Genomic DNA, 18324 nt, shown 5'->3' with positions numbered 1-18324 from the left:
CAATTTGCTCCAACACTTACATTAATAATATAAGTAATGACACATTAACACCTTTTAAATGCATACAAAAAAACAATACTATGGGGTCAAAAATGTGCTTCTCCTTTTGTGTTCTGGTGCCTGGAATTTTCAGAGGTATATGTGTTGGTACTGCGCTAACGAGGGCTGTGCGATACAGATAGGCGAGATGTGCTGCTATGAGAGTGTAGGGATACTCTGGTCCCTTAGGAGCTGTGCTGCAGAGTGGTCTATTTGGGTCTCAGCACTGCCTCGGTTAGGATTTAATGTTTATATATACTGTGTACAGAGTTACCTGGCATAAATAGATCTAGTAAAATACAATAAATACATTCTAAACAGTGTATTAAACACTATCGATACAATATGTTGATAGAAAAATGCCATTTAACATAGGCCAGGTACAATATAAAATGTCATTTAGTAACCGGCATATAAATAGTACCTTCAATGTAGACAGGATAAAAATGTATAAAATAAACAGTAATAATGTCAATATAAATATTAGTATGATCTTGCATTTAAAATATAATGGATATGTTTAAATGAATAAACAAAAGACTCATAGTACCAGTGTATACACCCTGAACCAGTGCCACTACAGATGTGTCCTCATAAACTATTGCCGCAGTTGCGCCAAACAGCCCTTCTCGGCATGCCAGGTCCCGAGCTACTCTGATTGCGACAAGCATCTTTTTCTGTGAAAATGCATCTTAGGGGGGTATTCAATTTGGAGCAAAAAGTCAGTGCTGGACTTTTCGCTCCAAATCGGAGGTTTTGACGTGGTTAAAGTATCGGGCGCATGCCTGCTTTATACCCGTATTCAATTAGGAATCTGCGAAAACGGGAGCCGGCGGAAGGTAAGTATTGAAAAATCCTGGGAATTTTCGGGAAATGTCCCTGGCACCCCCCTAAAGATGTCCAGACATAGGGGATCACTATGGGTACCCCCGATTTGGGCTGCTGAAGGTAGTCAGGGATTTTAATAGCCGCGGCAGGTCCATAAATGCGGCTTAGGAAGAAGGGATGCAGAATAGTACTTAGGGTTTTTTGGGTGGAAAAATAACTTGTCCCATCAAATTTGGGGTACATGAAAATGGGTGCAAACATATTTTTATGAACCTAAAATGATTTTTTTTAAATACTTCAAAAATGCACCTGCTGCTACTCCCCGCAATGAAGAAAACACCTGCCGCATAATTTGGAACCCCTCTGGATTTAATTTTGCTATTTTAGAAGTGTGTTCCCTATTTTTTTTTTTTTTCTTTTTAACCCCAAAATTAAAGTAAATTTTTGGGTGTGTCCCGATTTTTTTTATTTTTTTTTCTACTTTTTTTTGACGCACATATTTTTTTGGGGAGTGCAGGCTATTTATTTTAAGTCTGCACCCCTAAACCCCAATTCTGCACTTTTTTCGCCATGTAAACATGGTGAAAAGTTATCCCCGATTTTTTACAAAGACTTTTCGCACCAGCGAAAAGTCTTTGAAATTGAATACGGGGATAATTAAAACAGGCGAAAATGATGTCATCGGCCATAAATGATCGCTGATAATGGCTTTTCACAGCCAAATTGAATACTGCCCTTTGTCGCAAACTGATATGAGGAGCTGCAGCTGTGAGACTGCACAGATTTAATGTGATGTGTGACACTTGTATATCTGTGTGCAACTGAATCTGAATCTCTATATAAAGTGCCACTATGTAGGGGCCGCAGCTTTTTTTTTTCACACCAAGTTCCATTGTGCCAGTCGCACACAGATATACAAGTGCCTCATATCAAATAAATCAGTGCAGTCTCGTGAAGCGGCTTTGTCGAATCCTGGATCTTGACTTACAAAAACTGAATGACTTATTTTCAGTAGAGACTCCTACCATAATCCGTAAGGAGGGCTGCCTGTGCTGCAGTCCGGGTGGAGGTCCGGACTGTTGCAGCGCCTGCCAGATGCGTTGTGCATACACAGTGGATCTGTCAAGCGTTGCAACTGGTGCATGCACACAAACACCAGCTTCTAGGGACTGCATTGTCTGCTGCCCCGTGAAGTCAGGGAGTGGTAGCCTATTAGAAGCACTTTCTCTGCTAATCACGGAAAACGCTTCCCCCTGGTACTACCTGTCTGGCGTGTGATCAGCAGGTAGTGCTTCCAATGGGAAGGCACTGCCAGGGAAGACACCCAGTGCACAGAGTCACTGGAGAGGGCAGATATTACTGAGAAGCAGTCCCTAGGTAAAATATGCCTCTGTTTATTACACTAATAAATTAAATATCCAAATACAATTTCAGTACCCACTGTGTCAGAAACAGTAGTGCAAGGGACTGCATTTGCGTAAACATACCCACAAAGAATTAAAGAGCGTCACTAAAAAGACTTACATGTTAGGAATATACATACATGATCTTTATCTGTATTGTAGTGGTAACCTGAAGTAAGATACAAATTGATGAGCACGGTCAGCTTAGTTTGTCACCCTATTTGCACAGAAACAGGTTTCATTACCATCTTATGGTATGTACATTATTTGCTTTCTTTTTGAACATTTGCTACGTATCTACGTGTAGAAATAGAATGAGCCGGATGAAGTTATTTATTATGTATTGCCACATATGTATATGTTTTCATTTTAATACTGTTTCTATATAAATATCAATTGAAAAAAGAAAAAAATGCACAGGCTCCCCCACATACTCCCCAAGCTGCAGGGCACAGTACCCGATGCAGGCCTAAATTCCCAGCCGGCTGACCCTGGCACACATCACCTCCCCTCTCACTAGAAAATATAACAGGTCCTGCAGTAAGGTGATATATAACAGTGGCTCTATATTCCCCATTGTCCAGTGACTCCGAATTGGATGAATGAGGAAAAATAGAGACCACACTCGGCCAAAAAAACGAATCAATAGTAAAAATATTTTAATAAAAACATTAAAACAATGTTTTATTTTGTATTCTACAATTGTAGGTTCATATTGTGATTTTGTTATTTCTGTCATTAAGCATTATTTATATTGTATAAATGTTTATTAAAGTATGTATTTTTATACTGGAGTGGCTGAGAGTGGCATTTATATTTATCTTCTAGTCAGGTTCGAGTTAGGGGATTATTTTTTTGTTTTGTTTTTATTTCTTTGAGGCTTTGCAGTGCCACTTTCCTTACACTGCCATCTTCTATGCAAGCACAGATAGCTGATCAGCACCCCCTGATGCACTTCTCTCTCTGGTGTATCTCGGCTGCCTAGGACTGACTTTATTCACCTTCTTATGAAGCCTTCTTATCACAAGTGATAATATTTTTGCAATAGGTCATATAAGGAATGCGTTGTGTCCTATCAATCACTGCGTCAGGCAGCAGAATGGCTAGATTACCATTTCACCCATACTTTGCCAACTGCTATGTGGCACTATTGAGACATGCACATCATACAAATAAATAGTATAGTCTTCAAACCACATTGAACATTAAAGGCCTGAATCAGAGGTGCACCCAGTTATAGCCATGACTGTGTCTTTTTACGCAGCCGCAAAACTGCTCTTTATTCAAATGTTGTGGCCGATGGGCTTCCTACTGAGGTACGCACCGGCTGCGGAGCTAATTCGTTGCTGTGCATATTAATATTGCACCGTGCGAGATCGCATCTCTGAAGGCTCTAAATCATCAGTGTGAAGAGGAGAGTGGCTCTACCTGCTGTTTATGCTGCACTGCGGGTTTTGTTTTTTAAGCAATCTTTATCGAATCCCCCCCATAGGCAAACGCAGGAGGGGTTTCCGTCTGCCTGGAAACCCCCTTCCCCAGCCCACAACATGACCACAATAGAAATAGTAATATAATAGAATGTTACTATCGCTGCATGTTCTTCTCAGTATCGCAAATGAAATAATTAGCACCACCTGTGGATCTTTTAACATGTATCAGCCAGTAATAAATAACCTGTGCACCAACTAGGAGATCTGGAAAACATGCACTGTTAGAGACAGGGCCGGATTAAGGTCTGTGGGGGCCCCTGGGCAATAAACTGGTGGGGGCCCCTATCAATGACATTATCAAATATAAAAATGTTACAAGTGATTTCCCAATATTTCTAAACCTGAGTAAAAACAATAAAAAAATCACACAGTACCCCAAATTAATCTTTAGTTAGGTGGAATCTTTAGTTAGGTGGAAATCCATATATATATATATATATATATATATATATATAAAATGTGTGTGTGTATATATATATATATGTATATATATATATATATATATATATATATATATATATATATGTGTATAACCTAGATTGGACTGGGGACATACAGTTTATTAATGCTAATAATTTGACCTGTAATGTAATGTGTGCTATTATATGTATAGAAATGTGTTGGCTACCTGCTTGTCAGCTGTCTGTAGCTCAGCTTATTACAACCAGACCATGTCTTGAACGTCTCTGATTCAGCTATGAGTCACCTCTGCTCTGCACAGAGTGACTGCAGTGTTACAGCCCCGGCTCTGGTCCTGTGTGAGCAGTCAAAGTCTTGCGAGATTTGACGTCACCAACTCGCGAGACTTTGACTGCTGCTCACTCACTCAGGACCACTGCGGTACAGTGAAGTACCTCGGTGTAGCTTCCTAGTAGCTGTACCGCTAAATTACAACTCCGGTCCTCCTCAGCGGCTGGTGTAGCAACTGAGCAGCCGACGAGGAGGACTGGAGAGCACACAGCTAAATGTTGTGCTCCTTTTTTTGTACTAGTTGTGGGGGCCCTCTGTGTGTGGGGGCCCTCTGTGTGTGGGGGCCCCAGGACGACCGCCCCTGCCGCCCTGCCTATAATCCGGCCCTGGTTAGAGATGTACTGCTATAGAGCCCAATATGTACATATATGTCCAGGGCAGTGCTAGGTGCTTCTGCTGCTCCTCCAGGCTCCCGGACTTGCTCCCATAGTCTGGAATGGTGCCCACATCTAAAATAAATATATTCTGCTCAGGAAGAATGGCCTACTGGCGCATCTAATGGCTTACTGGTCCTGTATATGCTGGATTTATTACACACAATACACTTTGTACACTTATTAAAGCTGGTTAAGTGCTAATTCTGGGCCTGATTCAGAGCCGCTCGTTCGCTCCGAGAGATGTTTGCATATCTGCGCATGCGTATGGGTCGTAATGCGCATGCACCAACCAGTCAGTGCGGTCGGAAATATTGTGCTCGCTATATAGCGAGTGCCTGCTAATTTGATTGACAGAATGAGGCGTTTGTGGGTGGTAACAGGGGAAGGTGCTTGAAAACGGGGAGTGGAGAACCGAACGCAGGCGTGCCAAATGGTCAAAACGGGCGTTTTAAGGGTGTGCATAATTAACAAAGCAGCGTCATCGACCACGTCACTTGGTTGTCTTTTAGCCTGAACTGCTCGCATGATTGCGGTAGGAAAATGCTACCACAAGAATAGCGAGCAGTTCATACGCCTTTCGATGTACTCGATTAATCAAATAAATAGCGGAGATGACGTATGATGCGAGCGGCCAGGGGGCGTCTTTACAAAATAGCGAGCGCATGTTTCGGACGCTCGCTCAGACATAGAGGCGTCAACAGACCGCAAAGAGTGAGCGCTCAATTTAAATATCCAGCCCCTTTTTCTGAACGAGCGAGCGCAAATAGCGTCCGGCTCTGAATCAGGCCCTCTGTCCTCTTCATTGACAGGCCACACTCGCTCTAAAATCAGGCATTTGGAAACCCCCCTCTGGAAGTCCTGCGTTTGCCACTGACCCCCAATCTAAAAACTAGTGCTGACTAGGGACCTGATTCAGGTTGGATCGCAAGTGCAATCGTGGTTGCGATTACGTACACACAGGGCCTGATTCAGCTTCAGACAGAATTGCAAAGCTGCTCACAAGCAGCTTTGCAATTCCGTCTGTGCTGATATGGTAATGCAGCAGGAGCCATCACGCCTCCTGCTGCATTACGTATCCGAGCTGCGTTGTCCAACGCAGCATCGGACACTTTGCGGGAAATCGGAGGGCTAAGGTGAACCATGGGGTTACGCAGCCGGCCGTCACAGTTGAGATGAAGATGCCAGGAAATCTGTCTCTAAACCCCCCCCCCCTACGGCTGCGACACACCTCTGTTTCGGGGATGGAGGGCATCGCCGCCCCCTCCCCGCCCACAAATGGCAGCAGACTGTCAATCATTGATGGCGGGATTACATACTCGTTCTGCACATGCGCAGAACGGGTCATACGCCTGCGCAAGTTCCCGAGCTGCAGAATCAGGCTCACTGCGATTTTATGCTAATACACTGCAATCTCTATGCCATCGCAGCATAACATAAGGATGCCCACACACATCCGTAATACTTTTCAGGACTGCAAAACCATTGGTTACATCGAGTACCATCGGAGCCTCACGCACACTTGCACGGGGTCAGACCTTACTCAGAAATTGCTAATCTTCCGGTACGCAGTGAGAGCTCGGGCTGCGTATGGCATCGCAGTGACTAATTTATGCACGCCCTTGCAACGGTGTTCAAACGCACTGGCAGGCAGGCGTTTCGCCGGCTCTATCACTTTGCGATGGGTCTGCGTAGTCACTGTCGGCAGTTCCTACCGCAGTGGCTGGTTTGTGCATGAGCATTGCGATTGCATGCACAGGACGCAACAATCGTCCGTCTGCGTGAGTAATCGCAGTTACGATCTAACCTGAATCAGGCCCTAGGATTCTACTTGCAAAGTGTATGAGGCCAGATTGTGCAGTATATAATGTCTTCTGTGCATATAGGATGACAAAACCACCTATTTATTGTTTTGTGGACACGGTCTGTTAATCTCACTTGGCTGTTTTATGTCATACACCACAGGAGTACGACGTGAGACAGAGGAAGAGAGAGCGCATGGAAGCTTTGTACTTACAGGAAAAGATTCTCCTTATCGGACAAAAAACTTCACTTATGAACCAAATGACTTTGACCGGCTGCTAGACCTCCATCGGTATAATGTGCTGAACAACAAAGAACAGATTATGAGTGCGTTAAAGGCCGCATTGGATCGTAGGAAAAAAAAAGTGTCCAAGTCATGGTCTAAACTGAAGTCATGAAAAACTGTCTTCATAGTCCTCCAGTGTGTGCACACCCATATTTACACCCATGTCATGATGGTAGGTCTCCATATTCACTGTATTATAAAAGATTGCTGCCATACAACATTTTGAGAGCTGCATAAATCAACACAGTCTGTCTCCCACTTTTTCTGTTTAAGAATTTTAAGTTTTATTGTTGCCTTCTATTTGGCTATTTTGACATCTCTATTCCTCATCTGGTTGCTTTCCATGTGCAAGTACAGATTATCACCTTTATCATAGGCAAACGCAGGGAGGGTTTCCGTCTGCCTGGAAACCCCCCTCCCCAGCCCACACCATGACCACAATAGAAATAGTAATAGAATGGAATTTTGCTAGTGCTGCATGTTGTTCTCAGTATCATAAATGAAATAATTATCACCACCTGTGGATCTTTTAACATGTATCAGTCAGTAATAAATACACCTGTGCACCAACTAGGAGATTTGGAACACATGCACTGTTAGGGATGCACTGCAGTAGAGGCCAATGTGTACATATATGCCCAGGGAAGTGCTAGGTTCTTCTGCTGCTCCTCCAGACTCCTGGACTTGCTCCAGTGCCCTTGAATGGTGCCCGCATCTAAAATAAAAACATTCAGCTCAGGCAGGATGGCCCTACTGCCGCATCTAATGGCTTACTGTGATCTCTGGTCCTGTATATCCTGGAATTATGATACACACAATACACTTTGTATGACGCATATTAAAGCTGGATAAGTGGTAATTATGCCCTCTTCATGGACTGGCCACACTCACTCTAAAATCAAACATTTGGAAATCCCCCTCTAGAAATCCTGCGTTTGCCACTGTTTATGGAATGTATATTTTGTAAGCAGATAGGGAAATGTCAGATACTCTGCTCACCACATATTGATCTCTCTATAGTATAAAATGAAACTATTGCTCTTGTTTAGAGTTGGAAGCATATCGCACAAAAACTGCATAAAAATACTGTCACCAAAGAAGCACACTTCATACTTGCCTACTTTTGAAAAAACATTTCAGGGAGATTGTGAAAGCAACACCTATGACTGTGGCGGTAAAGTGGGCGTGTACTGCTACATCTGAGAGGCGTGTCATATAATTGACTTATAGCCAAATGTAAATGAGCCCCAAAGCAGTTAGTAATTTCTACTTGTTGATGAAAACACACTGATACTTTTCAGAAAATGCATGTAGCCATAGGGATCATTGAGACTTCTATCCAATGCAGGGAAATTATATAAAAAAAAAAAAAACAGATTATATACATTCAGATTGGATCATTATTATATCGGCTTCATAATGGGTGTAAGGTGCAATCAGGGAGATTGCTGGATTCTTCAGGGAGTCAGGGAGATTGCTACTATTTCAGGGAGTCTCCCTGACAATCAGGGAGAGTTGGCAAGTATGGCTGACTTACATGTGTATGTTGTGACAAATTTATCTCAGGATCTATGGCAAATGAAAAATGTCAACAGATTTATCTTTATTACAAATTACTTTACACAGAAACAAACTCATAATTATTTGTCTGCAGATTTATTTTTGTTAAATAAAAACCAGAAATTGCTGCTGTAGAAGCACCTTTAGCTGCGATATCACATTGAGGTAAGTCGCTAGCAGGTTTGCACACTGTTTGGAAGTGGTTTTTGCCCATTCTTCCTTGCAGATTTGCTTCAGGTTGGTTGGATGATGCTTATGGACTGCAATTTTTAAATAGTACTACAGATTCTCAATTAGATTGAGATATGTAATTTTTTTTTCAAGAAAATGAAAGGGTACAAAAAAAAAAAAGTGGGAACAAATACAGGGGGAGAAGGGGTACAGGCAATTGGCACTCAGAAAAAACCAAGACAATACTTTATACAAAAGAAAGGAAAAAAAAATCAATCAATCAAAATCAGTGTATGACATACACAATCAGCGGAAAACACTATCATAACTGTAATGGGGAAACCATAACATTTATAGGAAAGAAATAATAAGAGTATCATTGTGCAGCTACTGGGAGGCATGGGCCCTCCGTAATAAACGGATGCTAGCTAAACCATTTTGTAACTGGTGAAGAATAAGGGCAGTTTAATGTCTCCATCAGAAAACTATGATTAAGTTTAGACTTAATCAACAAAAGAGGGGGGGGGGTTATCCTGTTTCCAGAACTGAGAAATAGCTGCTCTGGTAGCAATGAGAACATGACTTTTGAAATATCTATGGTAAACTGGGACATCATCGTGAAATATATGTAAAAGAGCAGTAGAAGGGGCTAGGGACAGCCGTAAACCGGTGACCTTCAGAATTAAGTCCTCTACCTCCAACCAGAGGGGGCGTATAACAGGGCAGTGCCAAAACACATGACAAGGTTCACCAACTTGGCCACATGCACGCCAACAGAGTCTAGATTGGGAAGGTCATATTTTGTGTAATCTATCAGGCGTGAAATACACACGGTAAAACAGTTTCATATGCATTTCAATATGCGAAATACATCTAGACATTTTAAAAACTGAAAAAAATTATTGGGACCATTCATGCGAGTCTAAACATATATTTAGATATTGTTACCATTTCAAAATAGGTTGTGACTTATCCGGTTTAGCTGCCGTCAATATAAGAGAATACCAAAAAGATATTCCTCCTTTGCGAGATGTCGAGGACACTCAGGAGAGAACATGGGGGGAAATAGTACCAATCGAGCCTACCAAGGTTGGAAAAGATTGAATCCAATGTCTAATTTGAAGGAATTTCTGGAGGGAATGGAGAAACTAGCTTGTAGTTGGGTGAAAGACATAAGGGTATTATTTATAAATAAGTCATTAAGGGTACAAACACCTTTGGAATGCCAAGAAAATAAATTCAAATTTGGGATTATACATGAAAGACCCCGGATAGAAAGGTAGACAGATGGCAGTTTAAACTGTAAGAGAGCAGATAAGCCATCCCACGCTTTAAGCTTTAAGAGAAGCCAGTGTCGCCCTGGACATAGATTTTATAAACACTCTAGAACTAGGTGGGATCCACAGTAAGTCACAAAGGGGGAATTTACCCAACATATCATTCTCTAACTTAACCCAAGGTTTAGGGCTAAGGGCTGTCGACCAATCGCTAAGTTGATCTACCAAACACGCAGCCTGATAAAGTGCTAGATTTGGAAAGGCCAAACCCCCTGACGATCTAGACATCATGAGATATTTTTTAGAAAGTCGGGCTCTTATTGTTCCAGACAAATTTATTCAGCACTGCTTTAAATCTATTTAACCAGGAGGAAGGGAGGGTCCAAGGGATAGACCTAAATAAATATAAGAGTTTGGGGAGGAGTGTCATTTTGACAGACGCCATTCTACCCATCCAGGAAACCTCGTAATTCATCCAATCCTTTGTAAATTCAATAAATTGCCTCAGTAAGGGGCCATAATTATATTCAAGGAGGGTTTCTTCTTTAGCCGATAAAAATACACCCAGATAACAAAGAGAAAGTGGTTGACAATTATAATTGTATTGTGATTTAAGAGAGAGTAGGAGCCAAGGCGGGATGTTAAAGGCCAATGCTTCTGTTTTAGATGTGTTCAATTTATAATATGAGGCCGCAGAATAATCATGGAGTAATTTTTGTATATTTGGAAGAGAGGTTTCCGGATGAGTAATAAACAAATTTGAGAAGAACGGCCTTCATATAACCCCAAGTTAACCTATCGAAGGCCTTTTCGGCGTCCAATGAAAGTGCCAGCAGCGGGTCCCCCACTTTCGTAAAATATTCAATAATATTAAGGGCTCTATGTGTGTTATCTGTAGCTTGTCGACCCAGTACAAAGCCCATCTGATCTGGATTGATCAAGTCAGGTAACAATGGGTTTAATCTATTAGCTACCAATTTTGCATATAATTTAATATCGGTGTTTAACAGGGCTATGGGTCTATAATTTTGAGCGTATGAGGATCTTTGTCCGGTTTTAGAATGGTGATAATTTGGACCTCGAGCATTTCAGGGGGAAAAGAGCCTAAAGAGGTCCCCGCTTCAAACACCTGCACCAGCGCCGAGACAAGGTCTGCTTGAAAAGTTATATAAAAATTATTAGAAAAGCAATCTGGTCCAGGCGCTTTATCGCGTTTCAGGGACTTGATGGCATCTTCTACTTCCCTATCTGTCCAAGGGGTGTTTAGAGAATCTAAAACTTGATCATTAAGGGCGGGCAAGGAAAGATTTGAAAGGAAAGAGGAGATGGTCTCCGAGGTGGGTTGAAATGTATTGACATCATCTTTCAATTTATAAAGGTGGGTATAATATTCTGCAAAGGCATTCGAGATATCCAATGGGTTGGTCAATTTAGCTCCAGACCAATTATATAAGGCTCGAACGGAAGCATGGGCCTCTTTCCCTCTCAGCTTCTGTGCCAGGAGGCGGGATGCCCTATTGCCATCCACATAGAATCTTTGATTCATCCTATCTATAGTGGACTTGATTTTTTTCAGAGTATAAACCTCCAGCTCTTCCCTAACTTTCAATATTTCTTGAAAAAGTAGAGAATTTGAGGAGTCAGACTTATGTTGAACCTCTAGTGCACGAAGTCTAACTTCAAAGTCTTTTTGAGCTCGTGCTTCTTTGCGTTTAGTTCTAGAGGCTATATGAATCGCCGATCCCCTAAGGACCGTCTTAAGGGCACACCAGAAGTTAAAAGGTGAGGTATCTGTAGACTTATTATGTTGGAGATAGTCTGAAAGGGCAGATTGGATAGCTTGTTTCGCTTCCTCTGAGGAAAGGAGTAAATTTATTAAATCTCCATGGTCTATTGGAGGGAAGGGACCGAGAGAGGTCCCATGTAAGTGTCAAGGGGGCATGATCGGACCAAGTTATAGGGAAAATATTGGAGCATCGGACCTGTTGCAGAGACCATTTATCCATAAGGGCAAGATTGATTCTGGAATACGATCCGTGAACACGAGAGAGAAAGGTGTAGTCACGGGTTGTAGGATGTATTGCCTGCCAGACATCACACAGACCATATTCCAGAACCAGCTGACCAAAGGCCTTTGAAACACCAGAGGAATCAATAGAAGCACCACCGACTACATTATTAGATTTATCCAGCCGAGGGTCTAGGACCAAATTAAAGTCACCAAGAAGAATAACCTGGCCGGAACACACCCTTTGAGTAACCCTAAGAAACTTTCTAATAAAAGACAGTTGACCAGAATTTGGGGCATATACAGATGCTAGGGTAACGGCTTTACCCTCTAACTCCCCTATCAAAATAAGGTATCGACCTAGAGCATCAGTTACTTGGGATTTTAAAATAAAATTACAGTGACGGTGAAAAAGAATTGCCACCCCCCTTTTTTTACCAGGACCATTAGCAAAGTAACCAGATGGGTAGTGAGGATCGGAAAAAGTAGGGGCGGCATCTTTAGCAAAATGAGTTTCTTGGATCGCTATAATATTCATATTATGGGTTCGGAAATAGCGTAAGGCAACTCTTCGTTTCTGAGGAGAGTTCAAACCTTTAGCATTGATAGACATAAAATTCACCATTTAAACAAAATTGGAGAAATGCGGAGGTTGGGCATGGCAACCTATTTATACTGGGTCAATCAACACTGACATTGATAAATACAAAGAAAGTGGACATCACATAACCTGTAAACATAATGAGGGGAAGGGATGGGCTCAAGGGAAAAATAAAGCACAAACATAAATGACTCCACAGCGGAAGTCAGAGGGGCCACGGTACAGAGTGGCGAAAATGGTAGAACAGTGGGGGTAGTGACATAGTTCCCACCACCTGGGAACAAAATAGGATATAACACAAAAACAGTAGGAAATAACACACCAGATATAACCTTAATAACATACATTACGAAACAAAAAAAAGTTTATCTCTTCCCTTTCCCTCCTCATCCTGCCCTCTACAGCAAGTGTAGCCATAGAAAATCACTTTACCAATATAATGTAAAAAATGGACACAAAAAAAAGAAGAGAGAAAAACAGCATTACAAATAGAGAGAACAAGTAAATATTTACGGTGATCCAATTCTTCGTGGCTTGTGTGAAAGACAACTGGAACTGCAAGACACAGATCTATAAAGCCACAAAGAAAGTTCCATCAGATTCTAAAAGGGGACACAACAAACATTTAGGCAATAATCCAGAATGTGGACAGTCAGCCGTTATTGCCCACCACAGACCACTCCGAATCGTAGGAGTGGGCGCGGTAGACTTGGAAGCATATGGGATCTGCCAAAGGTCTAGGGCTTTCATTCCATCTTCCAGGGAACCAAGCACTTTTGTAGAACCGTCATGAGTGATGATAAGTTTCGTCGGGAAGCACCAACGGTATGGAATTTGGGCTTGTCGTAAGGCCGATGTGATGCAGGAGAGTGAACGTCTCTTGGTTAACGTGGCCGGGGAGAGGTCCCCAAATAGCTGCAGGTTGCCCAGTGCTGCTGAAGAAAAGTCAGTGTCCCTAGAAATTCGGAGCAAGCGTTCTTTCACCTGGAAGTAGTGCATCGTCATAATAGTGTCTCGTGGAGAAGCATCAGGAGCATTGCGAGCTTTAGGGAGACGATGTATGCGATCCAGAAGGAATTGTGAGGAAGGCAGGTCAGGGAGTAATTTCTGGAATAAGGCTATAGCAAATTCAGGAAGTTCGGAAAACTGTATAGATTCAGGGATCCCACGGATCTTAAGATTATTCCGGCGAGCCCTGTGTCGAAGCCGGATAATTGGCTGAGACAGGATCGGTTTAAAATTAAATCTGCACAACGCCATTTTGCGAATGGCAATGAGACGCCATTTTGAGACTGGCCGCCCAGCGCCATTTTAGTGAATCTCGCCCATTATAAGTACATATGGCGATGCTATTATTTAGCGTCGTGCGATTCCCACGCAATAGAAAGAAGTTAAAAGTCCTCACCACATAAATACAGTCACTAAAACCTATAAAATGATTATCCCTGCAAAACACGTACCATGGTGCACTCCACAAACACGTAGTCGCATAGCACTAACTAGCGTCTTTTCTCAATTCCCCAATATTTACACACTGCACACTTACATAAAAGGTTCCCTAGCATTAAAGTGTAATATTCAAGGTTTATTCAGTAATTATTAATGTTGTGAAATAAAGGTTATTTGATATCTAAGGTTTAGTACATGGTAAGCAGACCGTGTTTGGTGTTGTACTGATCCACTGTGTCTCAACAGATTTCCGGTATCATCGGTGAGAAGATCGCAACATGCGTCTGCAAACTATGGACTATAGTTAAAACATTAAAATGTACTCTATAATGTTACCAGCTTAGATTAGCATGCAGCGGAAAAAAGGACACAAAGGGCTGTTGGAAGCTGGTTTGTGTCCATTCTAACTGACCTATAAACTATACTGTAACAGAAGAACCAGGAAGAAGAACCAATGGAATCATGCCAAACTGTTCTATTGTATTGCCTATCCCTGTAAAGAGTATATATGTGGGCTCTCTGAACTCGGATGCCAGTCTTCTTGCCTTGCTGTTGACGGAGGTTTCTATACTGATGCAGGTATCTGGGTCCAGAGCGCGTGCGTATGTAACAACTGTACCTTGGGTCTGTATGATTTATTTGCGCTAATTGTATTTAGATCACAGCGTGTAACCATCTGTTTTTATATTGAATATTAATTTTTTGTGCTTTGGAATCACACTCAAGTCTGAAAGCATTTATTTATTGTGCGACTCATTACCCTAAATAGCGACAATTATTAGAAGGTATAGGCAGGCAGGATTTTAGAAGGTATAGACAGGCAGGAATCGATAGTTGGGGGCTCGCAGTGTGAAATCACGCTACCGGTCACTTAGTAACACTCGGTAGCGATCTCTCAGCAAAAGGGTGGAGGTGCCATAGCAGGAGAACGCATTGTGACTTCGAAAATCTGCTACCACTTTGTTGCTGAGAGTCCGCTCCCTGTTATTGTGGCTTAAGGAGCGCTGATTAAGAATCCAGGGATGAGGGAGGAAAAAGTTTGTTTTCCTTCATCAATAGATTTTGTTTTGTTTAGTAAAAAGGGGAAGTCGCACAATAGCGTAAGGGTAATAATACGTTTTGTGTAGTAGTTACATTATTGTGTATGTGACTAGTCGCACAATAGCGCATACTTATTTCCTGTATTGCTGCCATGTGTTTAAACAAAGCCGTCGAGACTGCATTGATAGACAGCATTGTTGTAAGCATCTTGATCAGTGTTGCCTTAGTCTGGGAAAACGCGTATTTTTCTGCGCAGGAAAAGGGTGTGTAACAGTGAGTATTTGTTGGTAGGGGTAACATGTTCCCTAGTTAAGGGTATCGTAGGACCCTTAAGTGCTAGGCGCCTGGTGTCAACCTAGTGGCTCAGTAGTAGATACCGCAGTCTATACACATAAGCAGGTGTAGTTGTTGTCTTTGTTGTAGTTTTGGCCCTCAGTGTGATTACAGTATTCAGTGATCAGTTAGGGTTATTTGAGCATTGTAATTGAACCTCACAGTTTTGGCTAAATTGTGATTGTGAACTGAGTAGAGGGTGGACGAAATCACTGAAAAGGGTAGGTGTTATTGGAATACCTACATGCTAGCAGTTGAAAGGTAGTCAAAAAGGGATTAGGTGTGTGGAAGCAGCCTGGTTATTCTTCCATAGGTGTGTGGGCGCATCTTGTTAATATCGTCCGCAGGTAAGTGAAAGTATCTTGACTGTCTTTCACCAGTTTAAATCTCTATTGAAAAGCTTAAGGTTCTCTCAGATAGGGGCAAAGCAAACGATAGAGATGTTAGATGATGTGCTGCTGTTGGAAGTACCGCTTTGGTCGGCACGGCATATAATGCATACTTAGTACGTTGCTTATACAATTAGGTACTGTGATGTATGGTTTAAAATGACGATGAAGAGTGTTAGACCATTTCCCCACATTGGCAGCTTTGATAAGGAGGTATTGAACAATGTCCAACAGAGCATCTGTATGGTGCGCTCTCGAATGAAAAAGGTAAAATATAACGAGTGTTTAAAGTTGTGGCAGCGTGAGGGGGATGCGTGGCTTAAAATGTGTGCATGCGACGCAAACTAGCATCGCGAGCAGGTTACAGAAGAGTGCACGCAACGCTAAACTGTGGTACGTGTGCGCCGCGAGATAGCGCGAGCATGCAGCAAGGTAGCATTGTGGAACGTATTGTCAGTGGTTCACACGCACCACCACCGCCCATAAAAATGTAACAAGTAACTTGTACCCTCTCTTAAGTAATCACAACGAAAATGTTTATGATGCGGATGATGAACCTGTTGTTATGTCTGCCATTTCCCATGCTGTACACATGTTAGATGCTCCATCACAACAAGCACAAGTGGTCCAAGGCAATGCATTGTCCTTGGACAAGAGCGGAGCTAAATTCCATAATTAATGATTTCCCTGATCCTAAAAAGGAATTAGCCAAATGCCAAAGATTTTTGAAAAATTTGGGTAGTGCTCACGAGCCAACCAATAAGGATTGGCGAGTGGTGTTAAGGGCTTGTCTTCCACACAATACCGACGTGAAAAAGTTTATCACGGATTGCGTATTGGATGGAGATGGTCCCATAACAGACGAGAGTAACCAAGGTAACATTACCCGCATAATAACTCAATTGGGTGTATATTTTCCAGTAGTAGTTAACTGGAGCCAAATTTTCACCATAAAACAAAAAGAGAGTGAATCTGCAGAGGATTATTGTAACCGGACTCTCCAGGCTATCATCCAGTACACTGGGATAGAAGATATTAAAGATAGCACTCACCACAGGGGAATGATCATCACTGTACTTATGGATGGTCTAAAAGAAAATCTAAAGACCCAAGTTCAGACCTCACTACCGGCTGGAGAGGAGTTACTGTAGACAGGCTCATAGAATCCGCTATTGAACATGATAAAAACATCCTTAAAAAGAGAGAGACTCAGAGCGAGAAGCTAATGGCTGTTAGTATTCAAGCTCTAGAAGTAATGACTGTAACATCACAGCCACCAGACACACCTGCACAGCTACACGTCCTCACCAATCCTGCACCACCGCAAACATAACCCTACCCCACTTATCACACACAGCCACAAAACCCATACTATCCACAACCACCATATTACCCTAAACAGAAATAAACCTTGGCGCTTAGGAGTTTGCAAGAATACCTTCAAGATTAGTGCGACTGTATGAGGGAGTCACCCTCATAAATAGAAAAATATATACTAAAAAAAGGGAAGGCAGTCGTAGGACAATGAGGTAATAGTTAATTAGTGCACTCAAAACAGTTATCCATAAAAGGATATACTCATATATACTCATTTATACTCATTTATTTATAAAACATCACATATATATTGACAGTAGGACAAACAATGAATAAATTTATAATAATATATACTGAGCCGTATCCAGGATTCTTATTTATTTTAATTTACATGTTTTATTAGTATTGATATAAATGTATAAAGGCATTCTTTCCTCCTGGCAGCAGTGGCTCCTACTAACCTACTGGGAAGGGATTTGTTATGTAAAATGGGATGTGTCATATATTGTACCCCTGATGGTATATTTCTAGATATCCCAGAGAGAGTTGCGCACGAGGTGAGGGATATATTGGACACTCCCCAAAGGATAATGTATCACTCTACCGGTTTAAGTAAAAATCCATCTCAGGTAGATCAAATGTTATCCCAAATTCCAGATTCACTTTGGACCAAGGATGGACAGGACACTGGATTAATGGCAAATGTAGCTCCCGTAATGGTAAATCTAAAAAGCGTTAGGCAAGCTCCAAAAATTCCTCAGTACCCATTAAAACAGGAGGTAGAGTTAGGGGTTTATCCCCTAATTGAGCGATTATTACAGCAGGGAATCTTGGTACGTACAGCAAGTGTAGCCAACAGTCCAATGTTTCCTGTGAAGAAAAGTGGTGGGAGGGGTTATAGGCTGGTTCAAGACCTTAGAGGGGTTAATAAGGTGGTAGAGAGCCAATTTCCCATAGTGCCAAATCCAGCTGTCATTCTTATGCAGATCCCACCAAATGCAACCCATTTCACTGTCATTGACCTCTGTTCTGCTTTCTTCTCTGTACCTCTTCATCCTGACTGTCAGTACCTATTCATTGTTACATACAGGGGTGTACAATACACATGGACATGATTGCCCCAGGGTTTCAGACAGCCCCAGTATCTTCTCACAGGCCTTACACGACTGTTTACAATCTTTTCAACCTGCCAATGGATCTGTTCT

The 18324-nt window shown here is 42.0% G+C and overlaps 1 protein-coding gene across 1 annotated transcript in view; it reads left to right on the top strand.

Moving 5' to 3' along the window:
• LOC148442463 (cytosolic phospholipase A2 zeta-like) overlaps positions 1-9808 on the top strand; it is a 106006-nt gene extending 96198 nt beyond the window's left edge. Inside the window, 2 exon segments of the mRNA XM_088463918.1 lie at positions 6850-7038; positions 9666-9808. Of these exon segments, the coding sequence (XP_088320044.1) occupies positions 6850-7038; positions 9666-9808 (332 nt within the window).
• Positions 9809-18324: the final 8516 nt, after the last annotated feature.

Source organism: Taudactylus pleione, unplaced genomic scaffold (assembly GCF_031769625.1).
Source record: "Taudactylus pleione unplaced genomic scaffold, aTauple2 ptg001497l, whole genome shotgun sequence".
Taxonomy (NCBI): domain Eukaryota; kingdom Metazoa; phylum Chordata; class Amphibia; order Anura; family Myobatrachidae; genus Taudactylus; species Taudactylus pleione.
The sequence above is the reverse complement of the archived record's forward strand: the minus strand, read 5'-3'. Positions and strand labels throughout refer to the sequence as shown.